Source organism: Peromyscus eremicus, chromosome 3 (genome assembly GCF_949786415.1).
Source record: "Peromyscus eremicus chromosome 3, PerEre_H2_v1, whole genome shotgun sequence".
NCBI classification, from domain to species: domain Eukaryota; kingdom Metazoa; phylum Chordata; class Mammalia; order Rodentia; family Cricetidae; genus Peromyscus; species Peromyscus eremicus.
In genome coordinates, this window is record NC_081418.1 from 85,621,138 (window position 1) to 85,634,739 (window position 13,602).

At 44.8% G+C, this 13,602-nt stretch overlaps 1 protein-coding gene across 1 annotated transcript in view; it reads right to left on the bottom strand.

The window, feature by feature from the left end:
- Dnah6 (dynein axonemal heavy chain 6) overlaps positions 1-13,602 on the bottom strand; it is a 205,061-nt gene that overhangs the window by 57,080 nt on the left and 134,379 nt on the right. Inside the window, exons 52-57 of the mRNA XM_059258003.1 lie at positions 8,421-8,682; positions 6,649-6,772; positions 5,726-5,922; positions 4,537-4,740; positions 3,703-3,828; positions 395-559 (exon numbers count right to left, since the gene is read on the bottom strand). Of these exons, the coding sequence (XP_059113986.1) occupies positions 395-559; positions 3,703-3,828; positions 4,537-4,740; positions 5,726-5,922; positions 6,649-6,772; positions 8,421-8,682 (1,078 nt within the window). The remainder of the gene's footprint in view (positions 1-394; positions 560-3,702; positions 3,829-4,536; positions 4,741-5,725; positions 5,923-6,648; positions 6,773-8,420; positions 8,683-13,602) is intronic.

Genomic DNA, 13,602 nt, shown 5'->3' on the forward strand with positions numbered 1-13,602 from the left:
ATCATACTATCACATTATTCAGACTTCACTTGAATAAATCAATGGCAAGGGGAAGGAAAAAGATAATACCTCCTGCCGTGTCTAACAACAGCTACTGGAACTCTGGCCAATGATTCTCTAAATTCACCCAGTCACTAGAGTTTTCCAATTTTACTTGGGAGTATAGGACATTGGCATTTGCACAATGCTATGAGACAGGTCGTTGTTCTGGGGACTGACTGGGTGGGGCACTTCTGTCCTATGAAAGGTAAGGAGGGTGGCAAAGGGAGAAGATGGGGAGCAGGAGAGGTTGTTAGCTGATCCCTGTACGTGGGAGCCCACCAAGCTTTGGAGAATCATCACACATAATTCAGCTGGGTGAAAAGTTCCAGACTAGCAAGCAGCTCATACATACCTCAGGCAGGTAGTGTGGATTCGGCATTTTGGTTGTCATATAAAACCTGAAACTCTTGTCATAATCGATGTCCGAATCTCCAAGGCGGATGAGTAGTCTTCCGCCACTCATGAAAGTTTGTTTTAAAAGAATGGGTTCCAGGGCTGGATCCAAGACTTCTCTGAGCTTAAAAATGGAAACAAACCATGAAAAAAGCAAGGAGTTGAAAATAGATGCCACCAACTTGACATTTAAGGGCCTCAAGATTTACTTTGAATAAGTACTTTTCCTGGTGATCATGTATTTTCCCAATATCCTTACCTTACTTCTAACAGTACATGTTTTCTGAGTATTTATCAGTGAATAAGAGCACACAAAGGGAATGCATTTATTTAGAATAACCTCACATGCTACTCATCCCTATGAGAAATAAGCTAAGAGAGGAACATGATGGGATATCACTGCTGGGTGATCCACCCCTCAGCTGTCTGTACACAAGTAGATCTATGTGGTGATACAATTTTCTGAAAATTCCTCTTGATCTCAAAGAGACTGAACTTTTGCTGCACCTTGTAGCCAAGTAAATAATCTGCCTTGAGATCATTTAAGATTGTATACTTAATTGGTAAGGTCTTGGTTTAGTGAGAGACCCTGTTTCAAAAATCAAGATATAGATTGATAGAGGAAGACATCCAAGGTCAATCTCTGGCCGCCACATGCATGCACGACACGTGAACCACATCTTCCCCAGCCTCCACACAAAATACTGAGATAGACAGAATGGATTACACACTCCTAAATAGGTGGGGACAAAGTCTGAGAGAACTGCTGTAGCAAATACAGAGAGGATCGAAGAATGAGCACCATGGTAATGACATTAAGCCCTGGAGAGCAGGGAAGGGCCAGGTGGAGCATCCTGTCATTGAACGGGAGTCTGACTCCCAAGTGTGCTCTGCTATGGATAAAGGGCACTCTCTCACAGGGGACAACACTGTGGAAGGGATTTTTGTCCTCTGCTGTGAGAGAGGAAAGTTCCTGGGACCCCTTGTGTCTCAAACTAACCACAGGGTAGAGAGCATAGCTTGAAGCTAATACAACTGTGCCAAAATCTTCTAGAGACTTCTCTCTGTCACATGACTTCAGGGTTCAAGGCAGGGCCTGAGATTCATTCTGGCACCTTCTCTGTGTCGGTCAAAGCTTGCTGCACTGAGGCCCTGGTACTCTATGTGGCTCCAATGGGGAGTATTGTAACTCATTTTAGATTTTCTAAGCAGTCAAGACTGCTCAGATAGTTCAACCTCTTACTGCCTCAGTTTCTCCATTGGAAGAATGGGATAATAATAGTAACTGTCTGGTAAGGTTGGAGTGAGGATTAATAAGTTAGGATACTGAGATTTTGACTGTTTGGTTCAAATTTTGACTGTTTGGTTCCCACAAATATTAGGGATGACATATTATTATTGGTCCTTGTTACCGTGCAAGGGCTGTCGCTAAATTACCCCAGGTCAATATCATTTCTGAGCACCTTTTGTGCTGTATCAGAGATACTTCTACAAGGGATTGAAATGGTCACAGCCCATGCTTTTGTTTATTCCTTCTTCCTTTAAAAAAACGGAATGGCAAATTAGGGAAGCAAAGTGTGGTCATTAGGCAATTGTTGTGTGATATCCTGATTGCATTCTGACAATGAAATTTGCTTTGAATCAGAGGGTAGAGCTAGCTACTAGCTGACCAGCATTAATCATAGAGGTTTTGGAGGACTGAGGAACAGATAGAAAGACAGAAAGTAGTAGGGTGGGGCTTAGAGAGGGTCTTAGCCCTTTTGAATGGAGGAATGACAGAGATAGGAGGTCACTGGATGCTTCTCTGCTGCTTCTCTGATCACCCAGGTTCTTACCCTGATATCTGACTCCTGAGTTTTTATTGGTAAGGATAAACACATCAGGCAATATTCTTGGTTTCTGAGTCCCCTTGCTCTGGAGACCTTCTTGCTGGGTTGAGCTCAGACAGAAATGACGGCTTAAATCTCACCCACACTAGGCTCTGCGCTGCTTAGTTTTTATTGTTAACTACCTAGAGTCATCTGAGGAGAGGCAGCCTCAGCTGAGGAATTGCCTAGATCAGATTGGCTGTGGGCATGTCTGTGGGACACTGTCATGATGACTGATTGATGCTGGAGGGTCCAGCCATCCATGGGAAGGTGATTTTGGGCTGCATTAACAAAACTAACTGAGTCAGTGAAGGAGCCCAAAAGTAGCGTTCTCATGGTCCCTGCCCTGCCCTTCCTCAGTGATGGACTGTGACTCAAAGTGTAAGTCAAAAACATCCTTTCCTCCCCGAGTTGCTTTCTGTCAGAGTGTCTTATCCCAGCCAGAGGATGAAAGTAGAGCGGGATCTCTGTACCCCCGCTCCCATTGGCTGTCTCTGTACCCCCGCTCCCATTGGCTGTCTCTGTACCCCATGTGCTCTTTCAAAGCTTTTGAAAGGTCTTGAGAGATCTCTTCCTCCCCCTCACTTCTTTTCCTTGTTTACTATCTTTGTCCCCAACGAGTCTATCTGCTGTTGAAGACAGGAACTCTGTCTATATTGTTCGCAGTTTGTTCTCAGAGGTGTGTGGAATGAGTGAACAATGTAAACAATATTAATCTTGGAGTGATACATCTCCCAGTAGAACATTTTAACTCAGTGAGCCATCCCTCCGGGGGCCGGGATGTAGCTCAGTTGGTGGAGTATTTGCCCATCGTGCCCCAAATCCCAGAAACAAGCTGTGATGGCCCAGTCTGTAATTCCAGCATTCGGGAGGTAGAGGCAAGTGGACCAAGAGTTCAAGGTAAGTTTTTGCTATATAATAAGTTTGAGACCAGCCTGTGTACATGAGACTTGTCTCAAAAAAACAAAACAAAACAAAACAAAAAACTGGTCCTTTTTATTAGTCATCAATTTAATCTGACCTTATGCCCAAGTAGAAATAATGATTACATCTACTGGTTCATCATTAGTGTGTGGCATGTATGTCGACAAAGATTCCTACTGTCATTATTGCTTTGAATTTTCCGTCCTTTAAGGCCCGCAATGAGGCCTGGGAATGAGCAGTGTTGGGAAGTAGAGACTCAGCTACAAAATAATGGAGCGAAAATTCCTTCAATCAACAGATTCCAGCTCATCTCATCGGAGAATGCGCTGCTTGAGTAGCGACTGGTTTGACCAGCTTGCAAATGGACTTGACTGGTGTCCTTCCCATGTGCAGGTGTGGTCTACTGGCCTGTATACAGCATTCCAGACATCGGATAGCTAGGGACTAACAGGGGAGGGTAAAGCAGAAATCGAACCTCTTCCAGTAAGACAGGCAAGCCCAGGCGGATGGAGTTTTCCAGTGTCCGTAAGAAGTTGGTATCTGTAAGCTTGATGATCTTTAGGCCACTTTTACTTTCCTTGTTTCGTATCCAGCGGTTGGCCTGTGAGAGAAAACACACAGAAGGCCCTTGCTGCTGAGTAAAACAAAGGTCGGGGAAGGGGACGTTTCTAGAATAAAATTTAGAGATATTGTTCAACTAAATTGGAGACAAAAAAAAACCTCCAAACAAAACAAAAATTCCTCTTCCTAGTATAAACATTTTAAAGTCTAATGTTTGAGATTCCTCTTTTGTCCAAATTTAAAACAGAGGAAGAAAAGCGCCACCTAGGAAAGCCCAGGCTGCTGGCATTCAGGCTCTGTGACTTTGGCAGGTGCTTCCTGTTCTAGACCCCACATAGCATTTAGGAAGCCAGACAGCAGGAGTCTGTAAATTGAAGGCAGGCTTGTCCCCAATTCCATCTATTCTGACTTCACCCCGACTCCTCAGGCTTTTTAGGGTCAAAGGATTCATGATCACAAATTTCTGTCAATATATATGCTCCCCAATAGAAAATGAAAAACTAATGGCCAGCCTTTTAAACAAAACCAGTCAAAATGAAGAATGGAGAGCTCTTGTGCAGGTCCCTCTTGACTTTTCACAAAACTGACCACTTCCGTAAGGCGAGGGACTCAGGGTAGAAGGTTTCTCAACTCCCTAGGTCTAAATGTTCATGGCCTTTCAAGTCTGTTAAAATTCTCTCCTACATGTTATCACAGACAGGTAAATATTCAGCAGAGGGCCACTCTGTCACAAGTGTTTGTTACACACCTGATCTTGGGGATCAATCATCAAAGGCCACCTTCTCCCCTGAGTAACCAAAATGCCATTTTCAGTTGATATCAAGTCTCTGGGCAGTCCGTCTGCGTTCCACTGCCTGATCTCATAGGGATCTCCGAGAATGTTAATGAGACTGAAGGCGGGGTCAATCGGGATATCCAGGGCCAGGCAAGATTCAATCCAGCACTCTATAAGCTGTATAAGGAGGAACATTCAATGCATGATGAGAGCAGCAGGAAGCCAGTTGCTGCTGGGAGAGCTGTCACCTACTGATCTCCACAGTGGACAAGGAAGAAGGAAGGGGACTAAAAACCAAGGGTCTAATGCCAGAATGGTGTCTTTAGCTATGACTTCAGGCAGGTTAGCTCCTGTGTGGATTTCAGTTTCCTCATGAGAAGAAAAATGGGCTTCTTACGATGGCTGTAAGTACTACTTCATGATACAGAACTGTCTTCCCCTCCTCCCCAACAAAAGACCATTCACACTGAATCAGAGGACCCCTGAGTACTTCCCGAGTCTCAGTGACTCTTAGACCAGGTTCCACTGCTCATGGAGGTGAACATTTTTAGGAAGTTATTTCATAAAAGAAAATGACTATGCAATTCTTCCTGGTCATTTAGTTCTTTGTAAAGTGCAGGTAGACAGAATATTCATGTTCTGATAAATTATGTGTGTGTGTGTGTGTGTGTGTGTGTGTGTGTGTGTGTGTGTGTACACATTAAAGACAAAAGCCCCAGAAAACACAGATTCATCCAGTGTCTTGTTCCTTTTCATCTCCTCCCTCAAGCTGTCTGTGCTTGTCCTGTCTCTTCATGAATCTGCCTCTCTGCTGACTTTAGATGCCATTTCTGACATAAAGGCGGGGACCTCACTCTATCCCTCTTGTTCCCCCAGGTTATTGTGTTGAGTGACGGCTAGCTTTACAATGTAGAAGGAAGAAAGGGAGAAATATGTTACTGGAAGCCTAGATGTAAGTGGTCACCAGTCAATAGGAGAGGTGAAGGTGTGTGTGTGTGTGTGTGTGTGTGTGTGTGTGTGTGTGTGTAAATATAATAAAGATTGCTGCCCTGGTGAAGTGCCAAAGTCCAGAACTTCCATCTAAACCTGGGAAAATGAGCCCCCCACCCCCACCCCAGTTCCACCAGCTTCCTACCATGCTGTATGCGGCAGTCTTACTCACCAGTTGCCTATACTGGGCTGTGAAAGCCCCGTAATAAGCCACGCAGGCTGCTGCTATGAACACATTGCCGACGATGTTCTCGATCTCATCCTGGAATCTCTCAATGCTTTCTTCCCACCGAACCTGCTCGTCCCCCAGCGCAGCTGTCAGCTTTCCAGCACGCACCAGGCGCGCCTTGGTCAGGGCCATGTTCTTGGCTGGACAGTTTTGAGAACATCGGGTCACGTTAGTCGATGTTTTTCAAATGATTAAACGTTGATGGATTTGCTTTGGTTTCCAAAGGAGCTAGGGTTACGTGGCTAATGATGTCAGCTCATCTTTACAGAAGCTCACACCAGTTCCTCATGTGGGTGCATTTCAGAGCCAAGTCTTCGGTGCCAAGAGCTTCCTGTGTGCTCCCAACTCTGGCTGAAGACAATGCTCTCTCTCTGTGGTCTGCGGTATTTATTGTCTAGACCAAAGTCACGTGTTCTTGCGAGTTATAACGTAAATGCTCTAACAAGCCTTTTTGTATGTAAGAGGGTGAATTCATACAGCATCTGCGTCCTTCTCATCTGGTACTAGAAAGCTCAGGAGAGAAGGACAATGAAAGCATACCCTACAGGTTGGGTTAAAGCTGAGATCTGGGAGCTGGAGAGATGCTCAGCAGATAAGAGTGCTTACTGCTCTTACAAAGGACCTGAGTGTGGTTCCCAGCACCTGTGTGAGATGGCTCACAACTCTGGCTTTGGGGCATCTGATGCCCTCTTCTGGCTCCTGCAGGCATTGCACTCATGTGCTTATACCCTGCTCCCCCCACCCCCCATATAAACGTAATTGTAAATAAAATGAGGTCTTTCGAAAGCTGTGATCTGACTCTCTGGAAACTCTCTCCTTTGGAAAACCAGGCCTCTCCTGTCTCAAACAAGTCACGCGTCTCTTACCCAGACTCTCTTTCTCGTTCACGCCTCTGTCGTACTCATCTTGCAAGGTCTTTATTTGATCTTCCACCTGTCTCAGCAATGCTTGCTTCTCTTTCAGGGTGGCCATCGTGATGTCAAGTTCAGCCTAATGGAAGCAAGCAAATGGGTCTCACAGAGACGGACTTGCCTGTATGTAAAACTGATTTGAAATATGATTTGTGTTCCTTTTTACATGTCCCCAAAGACTTCCATCTTGCACAGCTTGGGCTAGGGATGTAGCTTGGATGGTAGGATACTTGTGGAGCGTGTGTGAAGCCCTAGGTTCAATCCCTAGTGCTGCACAAAACCAGGCATGGTGGTGCATACCTGTAATCCCGTCACCGGGGAGGTAGAGGCAAGGGGGTCAGAAATCCAGATAGCAAGCTTAAGGCAGCCTAGGCTACGTGAGCTCCCCTCCCCTCTTTAAAGTAGGATGTGAGATCATAATCAAACAAACAAGTAAGAACAAGAACAGTGGCCAAGAAAACAAATCACAGAATGCATAGAGCGAAAGATGTAGTAGTTCCCATAATGGATGAGGATTAAATTATAAAACAAACTGAGTATTCATGTATGATGGAGACTAATATTTCCTAAGAGTTCTCTGTATCAGAAGTCTACCAGCTAAGGCCCGCAGGCCACAAGTAGCCTATAGCTTATTTTCAAAAAAGGTTTTCTTAGCATCTATGAGCTATACATAATAGTCTTCACTATGACATTTTCCTATGTGTTTATAACGTATATTTATCACACTCACTTCCTGTTGTCCTCTCTTGTACCCTCCCCACTCTTCCCAGTCCTCTTCCCAGCTAGTCTCCCTCCCTCTTCCATGCCTTTTGTTTTTAACCACCGGATGAGTTTCATCAGAGTTGCTTACAGGACCACGGGCGCCATGCCAGCAGAGGGCAAGTGCTTCTCCCTCCCCCAGCAATGGTGAACTGCTGCTTGTGTCTGTCCATGCTGTGAGCTAGACTAGGACTTCTTCTTTCTCCCTGCCCCCCTTCCCCTTCTTGGTTCTTTTTCTTCAGTGTGCTGAGGACTTAACTCAAGAGCCTCGGGTGCGGGAGGCAAGACTCTCACTGAGTCACATCCTATCCTCAGCCTCTAAGAATGGTTTTCATAATGTGTAACACTAGGAAAAAAGAAATCAAAAGTGCAGTTTGCGGCATGATACGTGTGTGACGTCAGATGACAGTGTCCATCACAAAGTGATGCTGGAGCCTCGCCATGCTTGTTGGTGAACACATTGTTTATGGATTGGCTGGTTCTGCGGGGGTAATCACACCGCTAGAGCAGTATTTACTGTCTAGATGTGGCGAGAAAAGTTTTGCTCAGCCCTGCTCCATACCCACAGCTCTGGTAACTGGCTCCACATACAGGTCATTCTTTGTTCTTCCTGGGAAGACTGAGGACCTCATGTCTGATTGTGGGTTCAGTGCTTCTCACACCTGAGATGACACCACCAGGTGTGGGAATGCAAACCATCCACACAACAGACTACCAGAAACTTCACAAGCGTCACAGACGTATTGCCCTTTCCCCTGATATTAAGGAGATGATTCACTTTCTTCTTATTCGACAAAAAGCTGACTTTAGAGAAAATTTCTGAGGAAAAAAAACCTGCCTGTTATTTTTAAAAACGAGCTACTTTCACATTGTACACCAGAGGATTACAGTGGCCTCCCACAGAGAGTGTGAGTGATGACTGGTCATGACCTTCTAGTCTATAAAATACCACAGTTTGGATAATGTACCTGGGCAGCTCGGAGTTTCTGTCTCTTTGGTTCGACTTCCTTGACCACCCGAGAATACAGATCCATGGCTCTCACCCACATGCACATGGATTTACAGGCTTTGGACACCTTTTCCACCTTCTCAGGCACGAAGTCAGGATTGTTGATGTACCTTTGAAGCTTTGCCAGTATCTGAGGCTTTATGTTTTCCTTATCATACTCTAGAAGCCTTCTTAGGAAGTTAGAATCACCAAGAAGTTGCTTTGCTGTTGGCCAGTCGGGCCTGAAAGACAGACCGTGGTGAGTTGATGGCACTGCTGTCAAGCAATGGGAGAATACCAAGATGAACTCCTGGGAGAACATCATAACATTACCCCATGAGGTGGGGAGTTTGAACCTCGGCACCGTAATTCTGGTAATGGCCCAACTAATTCATGGGGAGAGAGGCAACTGGATGATTAAATCTCTATGGCTTAGATTCAGTAGATAATGAAATATAAAACAAGAGTTTTAGAAATGTAAGATATTATAGAAAGAGTAGTTTTTTAAAAAGATTTATTTTATTATTTTATTATTATTTATTTTTTTCCAAAAGCAGTGTTTAGTTTTACTTTTAAAATGGGGAAGCCATGCATTTGAAAAGTAAATATAGGTGAATCAGATATAATTTGAACCTAATAAACCATGCATGAGCCAAGAGTTAATTAAATCAATGTGTTTTGAATTCATTCAGGTACTGCTAATTCTGTATAAAGATTTAGTATATATTAGCTATCATAAGTTGTGGGAAAAAATTCAACTCCCAAATAAAAATATATAGTTAAAATACATAGTGGTTAGTATTTCACGCAGCATAAAATCTGATAAGTCAGAAGTTTACATGTCCCAGCTGACCATGTGTGAAAATGCAAAGCAGATATTAAAACCAGGCTTGTGCCTAATATTTAAAACCGGCTTGTAATTGAGGGAACATCTAAAATCCTTAATTAAAAAACACAAATGAAGTGAAAGCTTTAAACTGGTACACACTGTTCACACCTATATTTCAAGTTTGGAAATGCATATTTGCAAGCAGCAATACAAAAGTATTCATGAAGAATGCATAATCTCTGAAAATTATGAAAACATCCCCGCTACCAATACATTTCTAAATATAAAACCGACTAACGTATTTGTTACTTCTGTGTAGCTAGAGAAGTTCGTTTTCAAAACAGATAAAATTCAGTCTTTAGGTGTGAATGTTATGTTATGAATGACAGTCTTTTTTTTTTTTTTTTTTTTTTTTTTAATTCTTGGTTGTTTGGGATCCTTAAGCATGCAAAAGCTTTGAACAGGAGGGTCCACAAAGGAACCAGTGTTGTATTATGGCATCCAGTTAGGCCAGAGCTGGGAATGCCTCTGGGTCATCTACATCAGGAGCAGAAGCACTTGACTTATCAGTCCTGCTGCCATGGTTTGGATGGCCACCATGGCCACGGCCACCACGTCCTCCCCTGCCACCACGTCCTGGGTAGCCTAGGTCTCCAAAGCTGATCTCCAATTGAGACGTTATATTATTTGCTGGCTTCCGGAAATGATGGTCCATAACCGAATCTTCAGCATGAGCCTCTTCATTTTTGATTTATGTAGAACAAATCCCTTTTTCCATTGTCCATCAGCACCTTCATTTGGTTTTTGGATATTAAATTCTACTTTCGCTCGGTCTTTATTTTGAATAGCTTTCCACTCATCCAAAGTCATCTCTTTTGGACCCTCTTCCTTAACCTCTTTCTTTTTTTTTCTTTTATAATTAATTTAATTTTACATATCAGCCACGGATTCCCATCCTCCCTCCTCCCATCCCACAGCCTTACCCCCCAATCCTCCCCCCATTCCCACCTCCTCCAAGGCAAGGTCTCCCCTGGGGATTCAGCTCAGCCTGGTAGATTCAGTTGAGACAGGTCCAGTCCCCTCCTCCCTATACCAAGGCTGAGCAAAGTGTCCCTGCATAGGCCCTAGGTTCCAAAAAGCCAGCTCATGCACTAAGGACAGGTCCTGGTCCCACTGCCTGGGGGCCTCCCAAACAGTTACAAGCTAATCAGCTGTCTCACTTATCCAGAGGGCCTGATCCAGTTCTATGGGGGCTCAGCTATTGGTTCATAGTTCATGTGTTTCCACTAGTTTGGCTATTTGTCCCTGTGCTTTTTCCAATCATGGTCTCAGTATCTCTTGCTCATATAATCCCTCCTCTCTCTCGCCGATTGGACTCCTGGAGCTCCACCTGAGGTTTGGCCGTGGATCTCTGCATCTGCTTCCATCAGTCATTGGATGAGAGTTCCATCATGACAGTTAGGGTGTTCGGCCATCAGATCACCAGAGTAGGTCAGCTCGGGCTTTCTCTCGACCCTTGCCAGTAGTCTATTGTGGAGGTATCTTTGTGGACTTCTGGAGACCTCTCTAGCACTCTGCTTCTTCCTATTCCCACGGGGTCTTCATTTATCATGGTATTTCTTTCCTTGTTCTCCCACTCTGTTCCTGATCCAGCTGGGACCTACTGCTCCCCTAAGCTCTTTTTCTCCCGACCCTTCCCCTCCATTACCCCCCTCCCTCATGTCCAGTTTGCTCATGTAGATCTCATCCATTTCTCTGTCGTTGGGCGATCCCTGTGTCTTCAACTTCATTTTCCTTATTTTTAGTGTCTGCCACTGGGTGCTCTCCACCTTCAGGTGTTTCCTCAGTCACATTTGATTGATCCAAATCACTGCAGTTATGAGATATTTGTTTCTGAATGTATTTGGGAGACTCTGTTAATTCATCTTTGACAGTTCCCCAGTTGTGAGATCTGCTACCTCCACATTTGTCCTCATGCTTCAGGCCAGATCTATCACTTCCACTATGCCTATCAAATTCACGTTTGCCACGAGAATCAAGTCCATCGCCTCGGCCCATTCCACATCCACGGCCTCCTGGACCCCTTCCAAGACCACCTCGGCCTCGGATAGGCTGTTCAATAATCGGTCTATCAACTGGAAATTCATCACCTTCAGAACCCTTTTTTTCAAGTGGCTTTTCAAATCTTCTTTCCCGAGGTGGTCGCCTTTCTGTTCTCCTATCAATTATTTTCCCTTCTCCTGGATATGATAAGATAAAAAGGGAGATTACTGAATCTACTTTTAAAAAGGAACTACTTGTTTTAAACAGGATAAGTAATGAAATTTTTCTATCTGGATTTGTCAAATGTTAATGGACTGGACATTGTTATATATTAATGGAGTTTTTTGTCTGAATCTGTCAAACGTAAATGGACTAGACATCGTTAATGTAATTCTTGACTGTATATATTGTATATACTTATTGGATATAGTTTTTCTTGTATTAGTTACAAGCTTTTTTAAAATTTAGACAAAAAAGGGGAAGTGTGGTGATATTGTGTTCCCCACAATATTGTGCACCCTAATAAACTTATCTGGTGTCAGAGAACAGAACAGCCACTAGATATAGAGGCCAGAAAATGGTGGCACACACACACCTTTAATCCTAGCATTCCAGAGGCAGAGACTCGTCTGGATCTCTGTGAGTTCAAAGCCACACTGGAAACAGCCAGGGGTGGTAACAAGAGCCTTTAATCCCAGGAAGTGATAGCAAGAAGCAGAAAAAGGTATTTAAGGCATGAGGACCAGGAACTATAGCCTGGTTTAGCTTTTAGGCTTTTGAGCAGCACAGTTCAGCTGACATTCATTCTGGATGAGGACTCAGAGGCTTCCAGTCTGAGGAAACAGGATCAGCTGAGGAATTGGCAAGGTGAGGTGGCTGTGGCCTGTTCTGCTTCTCCGGTTTTGCAGCATTGACTCCAATACCTGGTGTCAGGTTTGATTTCATTAATAAGACCTGTTAAGATTCGTGCTACATTCTCCCCGAAGTTGACCAGGTCTTCTTCCAACTCGCCTTATTCCTTATTCCTTCTTTCTTTTTTCTTTTCTTTTCTTTTCTTCTCTTCTCCTCCCCTCCCCTCCCCTCCCCCCCTCCCCTCCCCCCTCCCCCTCCCCTCCCCCCTCCCCTCCCCTCCCCCCTCCCCTGCCCTCCCCTCCCCTTCCCTCCTCTTCTTTCCTTCCTTCCTTCCTTCCTCCCTTCCTTTCTTTCTTTCTCTCTCTTTTTTTTTTTTTTTGTTTTGTTTTCGAGACAGGGTTTCTCTGTGTAGCTTTGCACCACCGGCGTCTCCTCCTTTTTGTCGGGCACGCCGACGCTGGGGGGCAGCGGGTTCTTGCGGTCCTTCTGGGACTCTTTCCGCAACTGTTTGCCCGCCGCGTTGGAGTTGGTCTGGGCCGCGGCCTGAGCCGCGCTCTTGGCCCCAGGGCCCCCAACGCCGCCCCCGCCGGCTTCTTTTTTCTTGTTCTCTGCTGCCTTCAGTACCTCGAAAGGGTCCGATTCGTCGTCAAATAGCTGGTCGAATCGGTTGGTGACCACGCAGCCGAAGCCTTCCTGTAGGTGCCCAGGCATGATGGTGGCTCGGCGGCGCGTTCCTCCACGGATTGCAGCGGACCGCGCCGAGCCAAAAGCGCCTGCTTCAGCGCTTCCCACAAGATGCGATTTATTTTATTTTTATTTTTAATGATGTGTATGTGTTTCTCTGTGTGTGTTGTGTATGGGAATATGTATGTGTGCGTGTAGTGGCTGTGAAGGCCAAAAGAGACATGGGGTCCCCTGGAACTGGAGTTACCGGTAGATGTGGGTACTGGGAACTCAGATCCTCCGAAAGAGCAGCAGGTGCTTTTAACTGCTGAGCCATCTCTCCAGCCCTGAAGTTATAGTTTTTATTTTAAAAACACCATAGTCCTTATATTTTATCTCCTTTGCCTCAACTTTGACTTTTAAACTCTCTTGCTAGGATGTCTTTAAAATTGCCTTCTAACTAGGCTTTGCATCGCTTGGTCAAACAACCATGTTCTTTTGAGCTTTTGCCACATTGATTTCCTTCCTTCCTTCCTTCCTTCCTTTCTTCCTTCCTTCCTTCCTTCCTTCCTTCCTTCCTTCCTTCCTTCCTTCCTTCCTTCCCTTCCTTCCCTTCTTCCTCCTCTTCTTCTCCTCCTTCTTCTCCTTCTCCTTCCTCCTCCTCCTCCTCCTCCTCCTCCTCCTCCTCCTCCTTCTCCTCTTCCTCTTCTTTTTGATTGTTTTTCAAGACAGGGTTTCTCTGCGTAGCCCTGGCTGTCCTGGTACTTGCTCTGTA